This window comes from Tinamus guttatus, unplaced genomic scaffold (genome assembly GCF_059628265.1).
Source record: "Tinamus guttatus ecotype Peru unplaced genomic scaffold, ASM5962826v1 Tinamus_guttatus_pri_ptg000079l, whole genome shotgun sequence".
Lineage (NCBI taxonomy): Eukaryota > Metazoa > Chordata > Aves > Tinamiformes > Tinamidae > Tinamus > Tinamus guttatus.
This window is the reverse complement of record NW_028288613.1, coordinates 117,989-138,625: the sequence shown is the minus strand read 5'-3', so window position 1 is coordinate 138,625 and position 20,637 is coordinate 117,989. Positions and strand designations below refer to the sequence as shown.

Below are 20,637 nucleotides of genomic sequence, written 5' to 3'. Positions count from 1 at the left end.
TAATTGATATGAGCTCAGCATACGAGAAGGTACAATGCACAATATTAATTTCAAACATTTTAAAATGACAATATAATATTAAGCCTCATTTAAGCCATATTAGATCTCATTTTTTTATGACAAGAAAGTCTACTTTTTAAAGCTGTAGTAATTGTGACATTTACCCCAACCAGGTACAATTGCTTGTAATTGCCACTGGAAGGGATATTTTGCAACTGAGAAGGCTAATTCAATAGACAGCTTAAAGACTGAAGAAGTACAAAGAATAAACTCCAGCCACCCTGAGAAAAGTGTCAAGAGTTGAAAATATCAATATTGCTTGTGTAGTTTTGTTGCAGGGACTCTGAGGACTTAAGTAGATAGAAAAAACAGATCAGTTTCCAGAATCCTCAATTTAAATAATTTCAGAAAATTCCAAATTGACCTGCATTTTCCAAACTTATCTAATGGTAACTCATCTTCTCCCTTGGGATTATATTTTCCTAATACTGTAAATTAAAGATACTCTCAAGTCCAGATGTTGGGTTAATTGTAAACAGCAGTGAATTTTTATCTGCTGTGAAAGTGAAACTGCGAACATATGCAGATGTGTGCCAGTATCTACTGACTGTTCAGTAGTTTCCTCTGAGTTGAGATTAAGTGTCACAAAGATCTTTGTTAGATCGTTTTTGGAGTTCTACACCCAAGTAAGTTTATTAAGAAATGTGACTCCATTAAGCTATCGGATATAATTGGAGAAAAAGTGAGGTTAAATTGTATTATTGAAATATTTTGTGTCAGACTGAATTAATAGAACTTGTGGCTTTGATAAATACACTCTACAAGAAAATGGTAACCATTACAAATATCCTAACCCTAACATCTGTCTTAGGAACCTTCATCTCCCCAAATTAATTGTAAGGTGACATGCAAAGGTTTGATTTGCTAGACATGCTTTATGTATATATAAGCAAAAATATATATAAATTATGTATCCTATATACAAAAATATACTTCATTTAAGACACTAGCTTGAAATATGCCGTAGAAGTCTGCTGAGTTCCAACATCCCTGTCCCAATGCATTCCCATTCAGTACCATTTACTCTAAGTCTATTCATAGCTTTCATGCAGATTTCTTCCATAACAAAGATTATACAAAGCATCATATTCTTTCAATTAACCTATATCCTTTCTGGCCCTACTGATATTGAATCACAGAATGGTTGAGGTTGGAAGGGACCTTTGCTCCATCAGGGACACCCAGAGCACAGAGCACGTGGTCACATCCAGGCAGGTTTGGAAGATCTCCAAAGGAGGAGATTCCACAGCCTGTCTGGGCAGCCTGTGCCAGGGCTCTGCCACCCTCACAGGAAAAAAATTCTTCCTCACACAGAGATGAAACTGCCTGTGTTTCAGTTGGTATCCATTACCCCTTGTCCTGTTACCGAGAAGGTTACCGAGTGGTGGCCAGTGACAGAACAAGGGGTAATGGGTATCTCAAAAAACACTATTAACTAGTTGTTGAAAGAAGGCTTGTGTTTTCAACTGGATAATATAATAAGAAAGTAACTAAAGCAATTATTTGTTCAATATTTAGTGATATGAAAGAAATAGTAACAGAAACATTTTCTTTCCTAAACCTGGTTTTATTGTTTCATTGATGCACCAATTGACTGATGACTACGCATTACCGTTCTGATGAAAAGCTTCATTTTTTTGTCAACCGCTCAATGTCATGACTTCATTTTCAGTTACATAATTTTTAAAATTGAGTAGGTATTATTTAATATTATTTAGTAGTATTCTATATTACCTGCTTCTCTTCCTTCATTATAGGGATCCACAATATCTGATACACAGTTAAGTGTAAACAATGGAATAAAAATAATGGAAATTTATCTTAACTGATAGACTTAGCTAATAGTTTGTGAAAGGATACATTTGAAATTATGGGTATCAACAGACAGGCAATTAGAAGGTAAAACACGATTAATGGATGCCTACAATTACAAAACATTGATATTTAGAAGGTGAGATTTAAAGCAGAATGATATCCAACTGCCAACTGAAATTAAAAGCATAAGATACATTATATTATCTATCTATAAAAGATTTATTTCTAAAAAATATGGTTATATTCTATATACAGTGTACCATATTGTTAAGGGGAGGTAGTTCTGGCAACTTTAAGCACCTCTTCCTGGTGGATTGTTAAATACATCACATTTACATAAACAGTATGATCTTCCAAGAAACAACAACTCTGCAGTTATTGCAAAATCAGTAAAAAATAAAATAAAATAAAAAGATTCTTATGGGACTGTATAATATTTATTCCACTTCAGATTCCTAATATATATAATGAACTTTTCATGAATGCAGATCAAGAAAATATAATAAAAAATTATAGAAACTACTATAATTCTATAATATAAGCATACATATTACAGAGTAAAAATTAATCCTATGGAGCTTATTTAAAGAAGTAGGACAGTTTACCGCTTTGACATTCTTTTTCTGATCAGCTTTTGGTTTTGGTTCTTTAGGCATCTCAACATTGTTTTTCATTTCAATCTCTGTAGAATTGAACAATTGACAGTTTTAGAAATCAAAAATTTCTTGAAAATTATTTGTGTTTGTAAGGGTGTAATAACAACACATTAAGCTAGAGAAACAAAAATTTATTTCATGTAACAGAAACACAAGGACATACCGCAAACCCTCTTATCTAAAAATGGCTTAAAAGTGGAAAAGAAGCTGAGACATTACCCCTTAGACCCCTTAGGACAGGTTTTATTACATTTAGGAGGATAGAGCTGAACAGTAATCAGTGAAGCCCTTCCTAACCTATTAGAGTACTTATTCGTCATTGATGTTATTGGAATAACCACAGCTTCAGTGAAATATGCAGAGATTATCAGAAAAAAAAAGGTATCTCACATGTTAATCATTTTTTTTTTCAGGGATTTTAAAAGAGGACAAGAAAACGGCTTATTTCTCACTATATGGATGGCTATTGCCCAAGTATGGCTGTCAGTTATCACTGGAGTGCCCTGGAAGCTGGGGGAAATTTGAGATATGCATTAATACTCATTTGGCTATTGCTTTTCTTTCAGTGCACAGAGGCTTCACAGCTACACTTCCTCTCTTTTATTTGCTTCTACAATTAAGTTTCACTTTGAAAAGTGGTAAAACTGAAATGAAAAAAACTACATGTTCTAAAATTCCTATTTCTAATAGACATATAACAATATGTGAATGTGTATGTAGTTTAAAAATGTTTTAAACCCAGATTATCCATACTTCCCTATTTGTGGAAAAGAAGCTTGGAATAGAAAAACACAGGATAAATTATACTTAAGGGACCAAATATTACTGATGTGAACACAGTACAGGAACCTCTGCGTTGCAGAATACTTTCATGGTATAGAATGAAATTTTCTAATCCTATTTTTTGTCTAGACTCACTAGGTTTAGTAATTTAGTTAGAGTTTAAATGTGTTCTTTTATATGACTAATATACTAATATATATGACTAATATAACTTTGTTTTTCTGTAACTTTGGTAATAGATAAGCAAAGATACAAAGTCATACATAATGTAAGTTAAAGTCTTTCTTTTTCTTTCAAAATCCCTAAGTTATCTTAGAATCCACCAGACTTAACTTATTCTTTCATAGTATATGTTATTTCAAATTAGCTAGCACTGAAAATATATTACTACAAAACACACACTATATGTTGCATTAATACTTGCATTACTGCACATTGCTAATATTTGTATTACAGCCCAAATACTAGGAATCTATGGTATATGACAGTATTTCCATAAAATACATTATACCATTCATATTCTTCACATTTTAAGTATCTTGCTTATCGCTTTATCATACTAATTTAATAGTACCTGATTCTTCTACACACATTCGATTGTAGAGTATCTGGAGAGAAAAATCTCTGGATACAGAACATACACCCTCTTCTTGAAAGATACTCAGTGCTTCCAAAGGCAATTCCATAAGTATTGTATCTACCAATAATACCACACACAATCCAAACTCCACAGATGTACCTGAAGAAATACAGCAAGACTGAGATTTAGTATTTCTCAGTATGTATACCAATAGCTGAAGTTATTTGAAAAACTTCTATTGCATAATGCTTGAAACGCATTTCACTGTGAATAAAGTGTGTTATACAATTATATTTCTTTTGATGTAGCTCTCCCTAAGACGCAAGCTTGTAAGCATATGAATTTGTGAGAACTAATTCTTCAGAGGAAAAAATATCCTCATATTAATAGCCACACCATCCTAAAGTCATGTGCATGCAATGTAGGCAAGGAAGAGATATTTGGAAATGAAACACTGTTTGACTTAAAAATTATGCTTGGCTTAAAAAAAAAGTTTTAAAAGATCTCCTATCCAATGCTAACTATATCACTTTGTTGGAAGTTTTGTTTCTGTTATTTAGAAAGAAGTACTAAGTACCATTATGCCAACATTTTCCCATTTGGTACAGAGAAACAACAAATTCATGAAAGACAGGTTATCTTAGGTCTTTCCAGAATGACAAAATAAACCAGCTGCCACGTTGGAGAAAGAAACTCTTTGGAAAAAAAACATAAACAATTGCAATTTTATTTTTTTATTTTTTAGTGATTTTTAATTGTAAACTTCACTACCCCACACCATGAGGCAAAAAATCTTGTGATGGTCCACAAGCATTGCGAAAGTTCACTGAGTCAAAAGGAGGAAAACATAAAATATACAAAGGGATGAAGAGAGTGAAGGAAGTTCTCTTTCTATTAGCCTTTCTCCTGAAAAGACTGGTTTGTGATAAGGCCATTTTTCTTGGCTCTCTGAAACCTGTAGTTTGGAGGCCTTGGATACATGCATATCCTTCCAGCATATAAGTAACCGCTTTGGAAATACACTAAAATATTAAACCAGGCATAGAAAATGAATGCAGACAAAATCTTTTTTCTCTCTCCCTGACTTCAGAAAACCAAAAACTATAACGAAGATCAGCATTCTGATATATGTATTTACATATATTATATCCATGTATTATCCTCAAGAAAACACATACCTTGTATTTCAGTGCGTTTGGTATCCTTATCTTTCACTTTCATTTTTCCTGATTCAGTTGAAACTGATGCAGTCTGTTCTCTGGGAATATGAACATTGAAAATATAACTAGCATCAATACATAAACAAGTAAAGGTTTTCACAGGAGGCATAAAGAACAGGCAGTGCAAGCTCAAGGAAATTTAAGGCAGAGAACATATCCCCTTTGGAGATCCTAGCCCTTGGAAAACCCATCCTTAAATTGTTTAGTTATAATGTTTCACCTTCAGATCAATATGCTATGATTTGAGCTGGAGGAAAATGCTTTTTAGAAATGGATATTAGCATTTTATATTGTATATATAGTTACATAGTCCTCTTAGATTTGCATATACTATCTTGAAAGGAGTAAAAGGTCCATTCCATAGGTTCTATGCTTGCTAAAATCATTCCTGTATCGGTAGGGCCTGGGTCACAATTTTATTTCCTCAAATGATGATGAAACAATTCTGAATGTCTTACCTCATATCAAGAAAATCAAACTGTGACAGCACTGGTTTCAGATAGTCTTCCATAACTTCCACTATTTCAGAGAAATCTGATGTAAAATCCTGTACATTCTCATCTATTTTGTCTGTGGGAGACTGTCAAACAAATTTCAGTAAAAAATAGAATATTTACAAAATGGTATTTAGCAAGGACTTAAGGTGCAATATGTTAAATTGAGGCTACATCAGATTAATTTAATCATCATGAATTGGAAAATATGAATATATCAAACCAGTTTCAAAAAACCCAAGTGTGAACACCTATATATTCACTAATAGAGTCAAAATTAATGTAATTGAGAATGACAGGGGACAAAGACTTACATAGTGAATGTGTAGAACACTTCCTGTGATCTTGCAGCTTAAAAGTTTATACAAAAGCCACAGGCTTTTGCCACTGTGCCTTTACACTACACAATGAAATTTAGAAACAAAGTCTTTACAGAACTGAAACATCTTGTAGGAACACAAAACTTGTACAAAACTAGAATTTAAGAGTGTTCAAAGTCACAGATATAATCTGGAATCCAATTAGGTATGTCCTTGAAGCAGATGACAGTAACGGATTCATATTTCCTGCATTCAGATAAGCACTTACACTGAAAGAGATACTGTATGCTTTAGAAAGAGACGGTCCCATGTTGGGAACTGATAATTCTCTGGCTAAGTCTAATTTGTTTCAATTTAAGAGTTGAGTTAAATTTTTGGGGGGATATCTGGGGCTCTCCTGTAAAATCTTTTTCTTTATCTAGAATTAAAGGTGTGACAGGCAATGTGCAAAACGCAAACTCAAGAGTATACAGTACTTCATTTTTGTGGGATCTGGACTCAATTATAGCAAGTTTACACTGCACTAAAATACAGAACATTTCAAACCTTTTAAATAACATATTGAGATAACAGTGGAAAAATAATAGTAAGATTAAATCATAAGCAGAGCACAGACAGAATTTTTTAATTATGAAGCGCACAGATACATTTGCAACAAATTGAAATTTTATATGTGTGTATCTGTGTGTGTGTGTGTGTGTGTGTGTATCTATATGTATTTCTGACAACTTTTAGTACACGTTTTTCATCTTATTTTAAATATAAGATAATCAAATATATTACCTCATCTGTTTTGGAGACACACTCTTGCAAGTTTTGACTGCTAGTTTTTTTAAGACTATTCATCTTTTGCTGCTTGTAAAGACGCACTTTTTCCAACAAAACACAAAATATATCAGGATTCATGGGAAACCGAGAAACTTTAGCTTTAAAAGGAGGAAAGACCATTTTAAGACACTTAAAAAAATCATATTTCTAATTGAAGAAATGGTTATAGAGAGACACTCAGGATCTAAAACAGTATTTCTCGGTTTTCCTCGAGATATGAAATAACGGTTTACATAAATTTAGCACAGAATCTATACAGAAATATACAATTAAAAATCACTTGATATTTACATATAATAACTTTGGCCTTCAAATATCAATATAAATTATATAAATTGTGACTAGACACATGGCAACTGACTAGGAAACACCTTCCTCTGGTATTAATAAAAGTTACAACAATTATCTAAAATAGCAATAGTGAAACATATGAATCTGCTAAAAATACCAGGACAATTATTTTGATTCCTTAATATAACAGGCACTTACCCATTGGCTGAGTGGGCTTTCCTCTTTGTTGTGCAGGACTTACTTTTGGCTTCTCAATCACTGAACTGTACAAGTTTGATCTACAGAAAGCAGAAAAATGGTGAGTAGATTATCTGGTTTATTGGTAGGAAGCAATTTTATCAACTGCTGATAATTCAACAAATCTACAAAATTTAGTGTGAACAAAGTAAGAAATGTAAGGAATTCTTTTGTTGCTATATATCGAGTAAAAGATATTTTTGTTTGCATTTCCATGACATAAGAAAAGTTAATAAACAATCAATATAGCTTTTATTCACTGGTATAGAAAGATGACATTGGCACCAAACAAAATAATAAGCTGAAATGATGAAATTTTATACCTGTCTTCTGAATGCTGAAGGGTAACTATGTAAAAATTAGGTGGCAATTCATTCATGATATTAAAATGTTCAACAGGAATACAGAGATTTTTCCATGCCTGCACAATAATTCAAAAGTGACATTAGTTTCATACATTTTATAAAATACTCTCTCTATTCTATCACCAGAAGAAAACAGTAATTCTAGAAAAGAAGGTGTCTTATTTGGAAAAATAACACTCACAGAACATATTTTTGTGCAGTCCGTAAAAGATTAGAAATATTATCCTAAGCAAATTACAAATAGCTGTAATTGTTAGGCCACTTGATAACAACATGATCTTTTTGGCTGCTACACTACCTATGATGTAAAAATATTATCTAATAGTAAGCAGATCAGCAAAGGAGGGAGCAGAATAACTCATCATAACATCCACACTCATTTAAATCCTTCACTGTTTTGTTAATAACAGACATGTCACTGAAAAAAACTATATAAAATAATTATACCTTATGCTAAGAATGTGCAGCTGTTTTTGAGAAGACAAAAGCAGAAACCCCACGGGATATGACTAAACCCAGAATTTAGTCTCCAGATGAAATATTGGCCCTTACACAGCAAGCACTATAAACATCTCTGACAAAGCTAAGTCTAAGCATTCGTATTTATTTATTGTCCAGGTCGAAGTCTTTCCTGTGCTCAGGCACACTCCCTTTAACCTACTCTGCCGATGTGTGCATCACAGAGCTGCGAAGAACTCAGGAGCACAACTGTATGCTGTATACACTGCTCAATGATTTTTACTTCCAAGTACCTCTACACTGGTCATCTGGACTGCATGCCTACCTGTGCCTGGAGCACATCAGACACCCAGCTCAGTTTGTGCCTAGAAGGAATCCAGCTCATGCACTCACTGCTCCACGATGCAAACCAAAGCACAGTAACCGAGAACAGTCAGAAGACTGACTTTGAAAAAGCACACTCCTGATCAGAACTGAAAACTACCACTGTAATTTAAAACCCCTCTAGCATACTCTGAGAGAGCAGAGCTTCAGCGACCACTTTGGCTTCCTGAACCCCTGGCTGCCTGAGGTCATCCTGTGTAACACGCAGAGATAAGTAGATGCCTCGACTGAGCACTTTTGTTCCCGAGCTACGGAAGCACATGGTGCTGCTGCTAAATCTTTTCAGCTCTGGTATCTTCTACCTTTTAGATGATTACTGCAACTCAAATCAGTGTCTGCTAAATCAAGTATTATCCTCCCTTCTCTGTTGAGTAATACAGAACATACAGGAAAGAGCCAAAGTAAATAATATGCAAACATGAATTTTTCTCATGCCTCATTGTATCTCTACTTGCCGTATTTCGTAAATTCTCCTGGACCTGCATAAATGCCTGTCAGCTAATCCTTTGTAGCTAACTTCCTATAAGTTCTTTTTTTTTTTTTTTTTACTTAACTTTAAAGAGGTTTTTAAGCTAGGATTTTCTAAGGTTAGTTTTGGTATCCACTTTTATATCTTAGATATATGAAGAATACATAGCTTTCAATCAGTTTATATCCAAAGACTAAGAATATTTCTCTCCCAGAAAAGTTTAACCATGATTTGCTCCATGCATCATGAATTAGATTTTTACTGGTTGGTTTCTTTAAACATCTGGTTTTGCACCACCACAGTTTTCTGATGGCCAGAAACTCATGAAGAGTTTGCTAACAAAACCCCCAAAGCTACTTTATCGGGATCTTTTCATAGGGTAACACTTGCCCAGGTATCTCAAGCAAGGTGGTTGATGGGGGTCTCTGTTGCAAGGGTCCTTTGCAATGGTACGTACAGCTGGATAATTCAGTGTACAATGATTTCAATGGGTCGTGCATGCAGACATGCACAACTCCACTACCAGGCTACACTAAAATAGTTACTACAGGACAAGCCTGAATTTCATCTTTATATCTTGCTTCTAACTTAAAGTATATAGCTTTTGGCACACAGATAACATATCATAAGCAAAACTATAGGGCAGTGTGTTCAATACTAACAAAAACAGAATTTCAGTTCATAACTGCATCCACCAAGTCAATACCATGCTTCAAATTAAGAAAACAAAAATATTTAACAGAGTCCAAAGTAATGAGAAAAAATATTATTTAATTCCAGAAATAATATAACTACATAAAACACATGCATGTGTGTGTGCGTGTTTCTGTATAACTGTATAGCATACATATAACCTCCTCTTAAGTAGCACTACTTGAAAAGTTACCTTTGAAATAGCAGTCAGTTGCTGTTCCACATTTTTCTGAAGATCACTTGTATCTCTGTTTTGTTTTAAGTGGTTCTGAAAATGCAATAATGCTGCCAGCTGTGAGCTGCTGGTGTTTAAAGTAGCTGTTAGAAGAATATTCCTCATCATCGTGGAAGCTAAGCAGCTCTGTAAAATTTTTATATTAGTTTATTTTTCCCCACCAAAATATGTTTATATCTAGTATATGTTTATATCTAGTGTATATATATGCATATATGTATATATTGTATAAACATGCCTATTATTTATGTTTACAATGTAAACAATAATATATAAGTTTGGCAATAACTTATGACTATTTCTTAAAAATTAGTAGTTAGAACTGACTTCTTTGTCTGCCTTTATCATGTATATTCTTGCACTTAGTCTTCAAAGCTCAGTGGAAAGTACTATGCTCTGAATGCAGCCTCCAAGTAAGCTAAATCTTTTCCATGTTTCTGTGCTTCTGCAAGGGCAATACTGGCCTTTTATATTATCTGTCTTATCACTTGTTTTAACAGGCAATATACTGACACATTCCAAATACGCTATATATATATAAAATATATATATTTTAGACTTAATAATATAAATATATGAATACGTAATTATCAACAATACCACATGTTTTTTATACAGGGAATTAATGATCAATTTCTAGGCAACATTAATAGACATTTTTGCACATATAATTTTTACTGGAAAAACCTGTAATTCATTAGCTGTTTTACCTGATGAAGAGTCAAAAACTGGCTTGTCAAAACTGGATCAAACTGCCCAAAGCATTCAAGCATTTCAAAGCTAGCAGGAGCCAATACATCAATAATATTATGGCGGAATGCAATAGCCATGCATTGTAGCAGAACTTCACTGGATTGAGAAAGATAGTTCTGAGACGATCTATGTTTCTTCTAGATAATAAAAGTGTTTTTATTAAAATGAGCATTAATATTATATATCTGCTATATGTATATGGATTACGAGTGTTTTAGAAAAGTTAAATACTTTTTTGGTGACAACTTTTAATGTTTTTTCTCCATTTTGAGGTATTTAATATATATTCAAAATATGTAAATATGCATCTGAATCATTCTGCATAATATTATAAAATAGATACTTAAAGAATTATTAAAAGAGCATTTTTTTCCAATATAAAACATGTACTTAGGGAACTAGTACTTAAATTACAGCCAGTGTGAGCTCTTCAGAACACAATGTTGACTGAATTTTCAGTCACTTCTCAATGCAGTTGTTTCTGTAGTTCTCAGTACGGTTGTTTCTATTGACAGTAAATTATATGTAATTTCTTAACATGAATAGTTACTGATTATGCCTCATTAAAATACTATTAATTAGCAACCATACTACCCAAATTCCTAGTGAGTTTTGATTTTTATCACAGAGCTCAGCTCAGCTGGTAATATAGCTTAAATTTAGCAACGGTTTTATAGACTTTTATGCTAAAAAGTGTCTATTAAATATGGTTGTTCTATCAATTGCAAAATGCTGTTCCCCCAGAAAGGCATGTCTGTGCAACAAAAAGAAAGTTGCCTGTCCGTTTTCTCCTGGTGGATACGTGCTGGGTCAGTGTGAATCTAGAAAGGCAAAAAAGCTCCACAGGAACAATGTAGCATAGCATGCATTAGGAGGTAGGAGAGAGATTCATAGTAGAGTGGAGATGGATAGGTCATTTGTTCTTTCCTAAGGTCACCTCTATAAGCTATCAGCATTTCTACCAAAGAGAGCAAGGTAAGGTGACCGTTATTCCATAAAAAGGATGCATTCAAATTATTATGCAAGCCAGTATGCTAAATACCTTTAATTCCTGTGTTTTCCCCCTATATTTATCATGTTGACATTTTCTGGCTGATAAAATATTGCTCGTCATTTCCCTTTCACTGCATTCTGCTGAAGTCAGGCAAGGTTTTGTGCTGTCTGATTTAGCTTCCTCCTATTCATCATAAAAGGAAAAGAATAATTAATCTTCATTAAGAAGATTTCTTCATTAAGAAGGTTTCATTTCTTTTGGGAAAGTCCAGGTAAAGATGGAACTCACCTGTGTGACAAGAAGGCATATGATCCCTTGTGGTGAGTGATTTAGCAACAACACCAGGCATCAACATTTCTTAATATGCTACCATGATAATTTGAACAATACAAGCTAAAAAGGGCCCCAATATAATCTCTGAGATATCTGAGGTTTTTTCCTCAATTCATTTCTTATGAACAATATAACTAAATAGTGTAAAGACTCAGTTTTTCCTTTCTTACATGCACAGTGAGATTTGCTTTTCGAATACAAACCAAATATGTTTTGTTTGCACTGTTTGACCTACCTAGCCCTTTAAAGCATTCAAGGATTTTTTTTTAAGTCTGTCTTCTACAAATACTGGAACTATTAAACCTCAGGAAAAAAAAAAGAAACTGATAAATTATGATTATCTGAGACATGGCCAAATACATGAGGATGGCATTTAGGCAGAGGCACTTTCCTGAAATTACTTGTTTTAGGATATATTTTTATTATGATTTGCCTGCAAATTGTAAAACCTAGACTGAAATAAACAGTAGTATTGTAAGAGTATATTACAGAAAAAATATTTTGGTAGACAACTTTACACAGAAGAATTAACTTTCATGTGGAAAAGAATGCATACCGTAACATTTGGCTGCCAGTAAATCTCTGAATGTAGGGGATCCATGGTAACAGCAAGTAAATGAAGAGTTTTTCCAGTAAGACAGAGGCATTTGGATTTGATGTCAGGACAACCTCTACAGAGATTCTGTACATGTGCTAACTGAGCCAATGTAATGTGACCTATGGTGTGTTCTATATGCTTCCAGACCTAGGAAAATATATAGATATGTTTATATGCTTATAAATACATGTGCACACATATTTTAAAAAACATTACATATTATTTTGCATACAATATAGGCATATATGCACACATATTTGTAAAATCTGATTACACCTACAACTACAAAACAGCTGTCTCTTAAGAGGTACACAAGTGAATCAATTATTCACAAACACAAATATAGGTATTTGCTTTAGATATGATATCTGAGGTGTGTAATATTGCAAAGGCAGAGGCTTCATTATCTGGGAGAGAATATGGGGTAATATTCACTGGTCTGATTTAGTGGGGCATTTCTTAGCTCTAACTGTAATACCTGTTCGGCTGAATCATCTTCAGTTTTAACTCTGATGAATGCTTCCACGATTTTATGGAGTGATGTCTCTCCTACTTTTTTGAGCTTTTTTTCAGTAATAACAAGATGAAAAATATCCAGAAGAATTTCCACGAATTTTAGTTTCCTGTTAGACAGCTGTCTCTCTAACGGGATACTAATATTTGTAGTCTGAAATACAAATAAAGGAAAGTAAAATTTTATATTTTTTTTCATATTTACCTGCTAAAAAGTTAGACAGTTTTATTTCTAACTGAAGAAGCATAAGTTTGAACAGCAACACATCAATAGATCATAGATATCACCATAAACATAATTCAATAACTTAGAAGATAAACTTCAATGTCAAATGTACTACAAGGCAATGAGAGCGGCTGCGTGAAAGAACAGTAGTCAGGTTTTGCTTCATGTGTTTTATGCCCTTGGTAAAAATATGTAATTTCAAAGGAGATGTAAATGTGTATATAAAAATGGAATTTTAAAATTATTGCTTTTGGCAGCAGTTTTTTCAAGCACAGAAATATTCATCCTTTGAAAAGGCAAATAATGAACTAGATGTACCCAAAATACACCGAGTATTTAAGATTTTTTATGCAATATTTTGTGTAAAAATTTTATCTCTTGAAGAATATACACTTCATTATGCAGAATTTTATACTTGTGACGTACTTAGAAAATAAATTGATTGAAGTATCTCCAAGCTTAGAATTTTTCTATTGTAACTTTTACATAAATTTTCAAATTAAATAAAATTGATGTAGTCAAACACATGCTGTCATTCTGTTTGCCATCTTTACCTATTTAAACAGTATATTCTTCAAGAATGGAATGTTTCCTTCTGTATTTCTACAATGTCTATCACTGACCAGAGGAGGATAATGCCATTTGGAGCATTCAAGAATTATCTAAAAACATATGAATAGTAAAATTAAATTAGATTTTTTTTCTCTTAATAGTAAAACATACAGTCATACCTCATTAACTGCAAATAAGCTAGAAATATTATTAAACACTTCTTCTGCTTCATACACTCCCCTCTGAGCTAAGTTATAAGCATTTAGATAGTGACTATGTTTTTCTTCATTTCTTGTCTGCTTAGCAAACATCCTAAAAATAAAAAAAGAGAACAATAATTTTGAGAATGTTTAATGTAAATGCTAGATAAATTAAATTTGCACATGTATTTGTTAAGGGCGCAAACAACGAAAAGTAAGCATTTTCTCATTGTTTTTCAAGGTCTTGCTCTTGGAACTATTCTTTCCACTCCTCACTGCTGCAGTAAGGAAAGAGCCCAAGAGAGGCCGGCAGGCCGGGCATTGCTTGGGAGTAGCTCTTCACAGGGAAAAAGCCAGAACAGGGGAGTACGTAACGCGGTGAGGTCTCCAGAACAGGGCATGCTGCAAACCGGCGGGGGCAAAGCATACCCTGCTTTGTATTTCTGCCATTATAGCAATTCCTAAAAGTCTACAAATGCCTAAGAAGGATTGTTCTGGCTGCCAGTATGCCTTTACAGATGGGAAGACAGAAAGCTAGCTTAGTGGCTTCAACCCTTTTTTGGATCTCAACAACAGTACATATTACTAGCGCTATATAAGATTAACCCAATTCAAATTTAATTCAAATTAAATGAAATTTCCCATCAAAGGAATAAACTTACCTGTGAATATTTGCACATTCTAGCAAGATTTCAGCACTGCAGTTTTTATATCCATAAAAAAAGAAGTCTCTCTCAATCTGAATTAGTTTGTCATAAGGTTCCTGTAGCATATGTGGTAACTCGGAAGACTTGGCAGTCTTATTAGCAGTCATATAACCTTGGGCGAAGTGTATCTGAATAAGTGTTTTCCTAGAAATAAAAATTAAGTATAAGATAGTCAGAAAGCACTGTTTGTGTTTGAAAATGAATAGATTTCTGGTTTTTTTTTCACTATATAAATCAAAATAAATCTATAAGAAATCTCTTAATTCTTTAAATTTGGCCTGAAGAATATAAAATATTACTTACTCAGATTGGAACTGAAGAGGCAGTTGTTTCATTTATCTACCTTTTCAGGTTGTTTACGCTTTATCAGTTATATCATAAATACATCTGAACTGAGAAGATCATTAAATATTTCTAATACAAAAGCTTCAGATTTTAGGACACAGAAGTAGGTATGAATATTGTATTTTCTTCTTTCTTTATCTATGCATTTTAAACTTTCAGCATATGTCTTAATGCACTGTGTTCAAAATACAAAATAAAGTCTATACTTTGAATTTCAGTGTCACCAAACTGTTTAGATTCAACATATAAAGACATTGATCATGGTGAGGAAATACTAGGCCAATGCTGCAAACCACAGTAGTGCTGTGGAAATATCTGAGTTTAGGCACCTTTGCATGGAGAAATTTATCTTGCTTCTTTGGGTAATCTACACTATGAACTATATACGACAGGTTTTGGTACCTGAGCTACCTTACTAACTGAACAGTAAGTAGGGCTACATACAAGAATGACATTATTAGAAAGGAAACTTAAAGGAAAACAGAATAAGTAGAAATTGCTTGGAAAAAAAGAATGAGAATACATGGAATACACCATACTCAAATAAAGGTGAACAGTGAAATCACAATAGTCCTTCACCATAGCTGCACACTGGAGGCTGCATATACTTCAACAAAAAAAGACAGTTACCTGGCTTCAAGGGATGCAATCATAAAATGCAATTCAGATTCTCTGTTAGGCCTTTTTAGCAAAGTAGATCTGATTACATTTACAGTGTGTTCCAAAATTCCACAAGCCTGCACAGAACATCATTTTCATAATGTTATTTTAAATGTCTATGCATAATATTAAGCATTTATTTAGAAAAACCTATATTTTCTCCAGGAAATGTTAAGGATCTGAAATGCTGAAAATCTGAAATGTTGAAATTCCCTAATATTCCCCAAGATGACTGATTATGAACAACTGTATTTCCTAATTTTTCACTCATTTTTTGTATTTCTTCATAAAATGTAATTTTTTAAGACAATTTGAGATATATTTGTAATTAGGTATTTTGATATGATGAAGGGGATGGAGCATGTATGCACAAGGAACAAATGAAAAAGTCAGGTCTGTTTAGTCCCTAAAAGCCAAGGCAAAGAGTGGCATTTTATTTCTCTAATAAAAGGTAAATAGAAGATGGAGCCAGACACCTTTATGGAGGTGCATAGCAAAAAATGAGGGTCAATAAATCCAGCATGGAACCAGAGAAATTTGAAACAGGTATTGCCACCCGTGGATGTAAAGTAGGTCCCTAACTGCTAGTTTTGAATGAAAAAGCCACTGAGATGATGTTCAAAATGTCATCAATGGATTTAACCATAAATGAAAAATTTGCTATTGCAATGATATTCTTTGGTAGCACTGGGGAAAAAAAAAAAAAAAAAGAAAAACCCCAAACAACTTCTGTAGTAGCTATAGTGCTAAAAAACACAGCAAATACTCACACTGTACCCAGTTATTTCTGTCTTTTAATTTTTGTGAGTTTTCCTCAGAACAAAAAAACTTCTTTATATGGGACAGAATGGCACAGACAATCAGTAAAGGACAGGCACATCACAGGCACAGGCACAACAGCATTATCTTAGCACAGAAATCCATGAAAGTTAAAGGTTGAACAATAAATAGATATTTTATACATATAGGGGTTGAGTAGAAAAAGGTAATTACTGTAGTATCTTTCAGGGTCTCCAAATGAGTATTTGAAAAGGAAGCAGGAAATAATATTGAAGGACAAATAAATACATGCCATTTGTTATATATACAAGATTACAACTGCTGTTATTTTGACAAAAGGATACACAATTTAGGAAAAAAAACTTCTGTAGTTTAACACTTATTCTTACTGATCATCATCTGTTTGGAATCTGTAGCTAATATTTTTTGCATGCAAAACAGAGAAAACACTAAGCACATGTACATGTAATATCTCTCATCACTGAAAGCTAGGCACTATTGCCAAAAAGTGAAGAACAATAGTTCCTTACTATGCTCTGCTTTTCTTCTTCCTCTTCCTCCAGGATTGCCTCTACGAGACTAAGAGTGCTGTTGTACCAAAATTGCTCATTTCCTCCTAGTAGCCGTGCTTTCTCAAGGAGTGCTTTAGCTTGTCCATGTTTTTTTTCCAGGTTAGCCAACACAGCAAATAAATACAAGCACCTTGACACATCATACGGAGCCCTCAATTCCTAGGAAAGATCCATTACAGCCATTTATATTTATTTATTCCTATTCATATTTTACATAAAAATCACAAATATCCACATAAACGGGAAGTCAATGGTAGTTTCCTCATTCAGGTTCAAAACTCGCTGCTTACTACTTATGTTACACAGAGCACAGTTCTTCAGTTACTTACTACTCATGTTACTTATGTGTTGAAAAAACTCAGGAAGTGGCACTTCATATCAAGAACACTTTTTCAAACTTCAAATTACTTTACTTTTATGTTCCCAAATCTTTTACTTGACTAGCCAGACCAGCAATTTTTCTGATATTACTTTGTAGATAGATCTTTTGCTTTCATTTGTATCTGATGTTGAAGCATGTTGCTCATGCTGGCCGTTGTCTCGAAGCACATGGAGGACAAGAAGGTGCTCAAGTGTAGTCAGCATGGATTCACCAAGGGGAAATCTTGCCTGACTAACCTGATAGCCTTCTATGATGAAATGACCGGCTGGATAGACGAGGGGAGAGCGGTGGATGTCGTCTATCTCGACTTCACCAAGGCTTTTGACACCGTCCCTCACAACATCCTCCTGGGCAAGCTCCAGAAGTGTGGGATAGATGAGTGGACAGTGAGGTGGATTAGGAACTGGCTGGATGGCAGGGCCCAGAGAGTGGTGATCAGCGGTGCAGAGTCTAGTTGGAGGCCTGTAGCTAGCGGGGTCCTCCAGGGGTCAGTCCTTGGTCCAGTCCTGTTCAATTTATTCATCAATGACCTGGATGAAGGCACAGAGTGCTCCCTCAGCAAGTTTGCTGATGACACGAAACTGGGAGGAGTAGCCGATACCCCAGAGGGCTGCGCTGCCATCCAGAGGGACCTGGACAGACTGGACAACTGGGCGGTGAAAAACCTCATGCAATTCAACAAGGCCAAGTGCAAGGTCCTGCACCTGGGGAGGAATAACCCCAGACACCAGTACAGGCTGGGGACGGACCTTCTGGAGAGCAGCTCTGCGGAGAAAGACCTGGGTGTCATGGTGGATGACAAGTTGACCATGAGGCAGCAGTGTGCCCTCGTGGCCAAGAAGGCCAATGGAATCCTGGGCTGCATTAAGAAGAGCATCTCCAGCAAGGCGAGGGAGGGGATCCTGCCCCTCTACTCAGCCCTGGTGAGGCCGCATCTGGAGTATTGTGTCCAGTTCTGGGCTCCACAGGACAAGAGGGATGTGGAGCTGCTGGAGAGAGTCCAGCGCAGGGCCACAAGGATGATCAGGGGCCTGGAACATCTGCCCTATGAGGAGAGGCTGAGGGAGCTGGGCCTGTTCAGCCTGGAGAAGAGAAGGCTGAGAGGGGCTCTAATCAGTGTCTATAAGTACCTCAAGGGAGGGAGTGCAGAGGACGGTGATGGTCTCTTTTCAGTGGTGGCCACTGATAGGACTAGAGGAAATGGCCGGAAACTGAAACACCAAAAATTCCATAGGAACTTAAGGAAAAATTTCTTGACAGTGAGGGTGACAGAGCACTGGAACAGGCTGCCCAGAGAGGTTGTGGAGTCTCCTTCTCTGGAGATCTTCAAAACCTGTTTGGACGCAGTCCTGTGCCACGTGCTCTAGGTGACCCTGCGTGTGCAGGGGGGTTGGACTAGATGATCTCTAGAGGTCCCTTCCAACCCTAAGCATTCTATGATTCTATGATTCTATGAAAGGGGTGATGAGAATAATTTTTGTAAACTGGGAGAGAGAACAGCAGAGTTCTAAAGAATTGACCATGCCATAACCTTATGCTAGTTGTAAAGTATATACTAGCAGTGTACCAGATACCAGATACAATGTACTGTATAGTACAGACAGAATACTAATACATAGAGACAAACACAGGATACTAGTAATAATGAGGTATCTATAAAATATACTGTCCTCCATAATGTCTTCTGATCTTTTCTCAATGAACAATACCAAATTTATGCTTTAATAAGAGAAATATATTTTTCATGTTAAAAATACATTAACAGTTTTCAAATTCAGGTGGCATAATGTTTTAATAATCATATCTTTTAAAAAAACAAAGGATTTCTTGCAATAATTATGCTAGATTCCAGTAACCTGCATAGCCAAGGAGACTTGTAATGGAGAATAGGAGATACAAGATACGGTTATCTTTAACATAAATTCTTCATAATATTGAGAGGCTAAGTAGCTTGGTGGAACATATGGACACTTAGAATTCTGGCAGAGCTGATACAGAAGTCGTAATTTCAGCATAAGTAGCTGTTGCTAAAAACACAGTTAGCAGTAAAACCGTAACCAAGTTCAAAGTAATATAATCAGACTTCCAAAAGATCATCCCATTTAGAGGATGAGGCTAAATGTTCTCTCTCTTATGAACAAGTCTTGAATGTCTCTTAACTACACATGACAACAAGGTTTGGTCGGTCTCTGGCCTTTTGATAGCTACTGCAAAGTACCAGAGATGCTGACACTATTTTACAAGTTGAAATAATCTTTGGACGGTACCATATAGCTGGAGTCAAATTCTGTAAAGTTAAGTTTATCTGATTTATATATGTTCATACCAAAGTTATATTTTTTTTTACTTAAATTTTTATCAGCAATATGGATGTTTTGGTTAGTTTCTTTTAGCTTAACTACAATGTCCCCTCAGCTTAATAACATTTCTAGCAGAGATTTTAAAAACAACTTTTTTTGCTACTTGATTATGAGAAATGACTGCATAAAAAATGAACACTTTTTCTGCAGATATTTTACTAATTTTCTTTTACTTCTTTATTTCTGTACCTGAGTTGCGGTGAGGGCCTCTGAAAGCAGCAGTCTTGCTGGCTGATACAAGCCTAGCTGTATTAGTACTTCAGCTTTTTTTATCCATATGTAAGGGAAAGAAAGACCACTCAGTCCTTTTCCTGTTACTGCATTTAACTCCAAAATCTGCAAAATAATCAAGTACTAATCCTTCATAAATTTTAAAACAAAACTAGATTAAATACAAATAGATATCAATTATCCTATGCTATCCTTTATACATCCCACAATCACACTCTCTTTTCTAATTTAGGAATTCAAAGTTAAACCACAGGACAAAGAGGTTTATTGTGAGATTTGGATCTCATAAAAAGGCATTCAAGTATCAAATATAGAGTGGTACAATTAATTTGGGGGAGATTAACTTCAGATCTGGTACTGTATGGTAGAAGCTGACTCCTGGTAAGAAAAAATTACGAGACATAAAAGAGATCATTCAAAAGGACTTAGCAAAAACACATTTGATGTGCAGAAGAATGAAAGAAGGTACAAATAGACCGTAATGATATGACAAAAACGAGGGCATAAATGCCATAAGAAGCATGAAATTGGAGTTCAGCGTA

The 20,637-nt window shown here is 34.7% G+C and overlaps 1 protein-coding gene across 1 annotated transcript in view; it reads right to left on the bottom strand.

Annotated features, from left to right (window-relative positions):
• The window catches only part of CFAP46 (cilia and flagella associated protein 46), a 71,273-nt gene that overhangs the window by 8,222 nt on the left and 42,414 nt on the right, over positions 1-20,637 (bottom strand). Inside the window, exons 36-54 of the mRNA XM_088520008.1 lie at positions 20,054-20,200; positions 17,081-17,281; positions 15,741-15,847; positions 14,721-14,909; positions 14,038-14,170; positions 13,046-13,234; positions 12,526-12,714; positions 11,685-11,819; positions 10,600-10,779; positions 9,848-10,015; positions 7,608-7,705; positions 7,246-7,325; positions 6,712-6,854; positions 5,573-5,694; positions 5,073-5,152; positions 3,889-4,053; positions 2,481-2,557; positions 1,921-1,981; positions 1,795-1,830 (exon numbers count right to left, since the gene is read on the bottom strand). Coding sequence (XP_088376134.1) covers positions 1,795-1,830; positions 1,921-1,981; positions 2,481-2,557; positions 3,889-4,053; positions 5,073-5,152; positions 5,573-5,694; positions 6,712-6,854; positions 7,246-7,325; positions 7,608-7,705; positions 9,848-10,015; positions 10,600-10,779; positions 11,685-11,819; positions 12,526-12,714; positions 13,046-13,234; positions 14,038-14,170; positions 14,721-14,909; positions 15,741-15,847; positions 17,081-17,281; positions 20,054-20,200 — 2,500 coding nt within the window. The remainder of the gene's footprint in view (positions 1-1,794; positions 1,831-1,920; positions 1,982-2,480; positions 2,558-3,888; positions 4,054-5,072; positions 5,153-5,572; positions 5,695-6,711; positions 6,855-7,245; positions 7,326-7,607; positions 7,706-9,847; positions 10,016-10,599; positions 10,780-11,684; positions 11,820-12,525; positions 12,715-13,045; positions 13,235-14,037; positions 14,171-14,720; positions 14,910-15,740; positions 15,848-17,080; positions 17,282-20,053; positions 20,201-20,637) is intronic.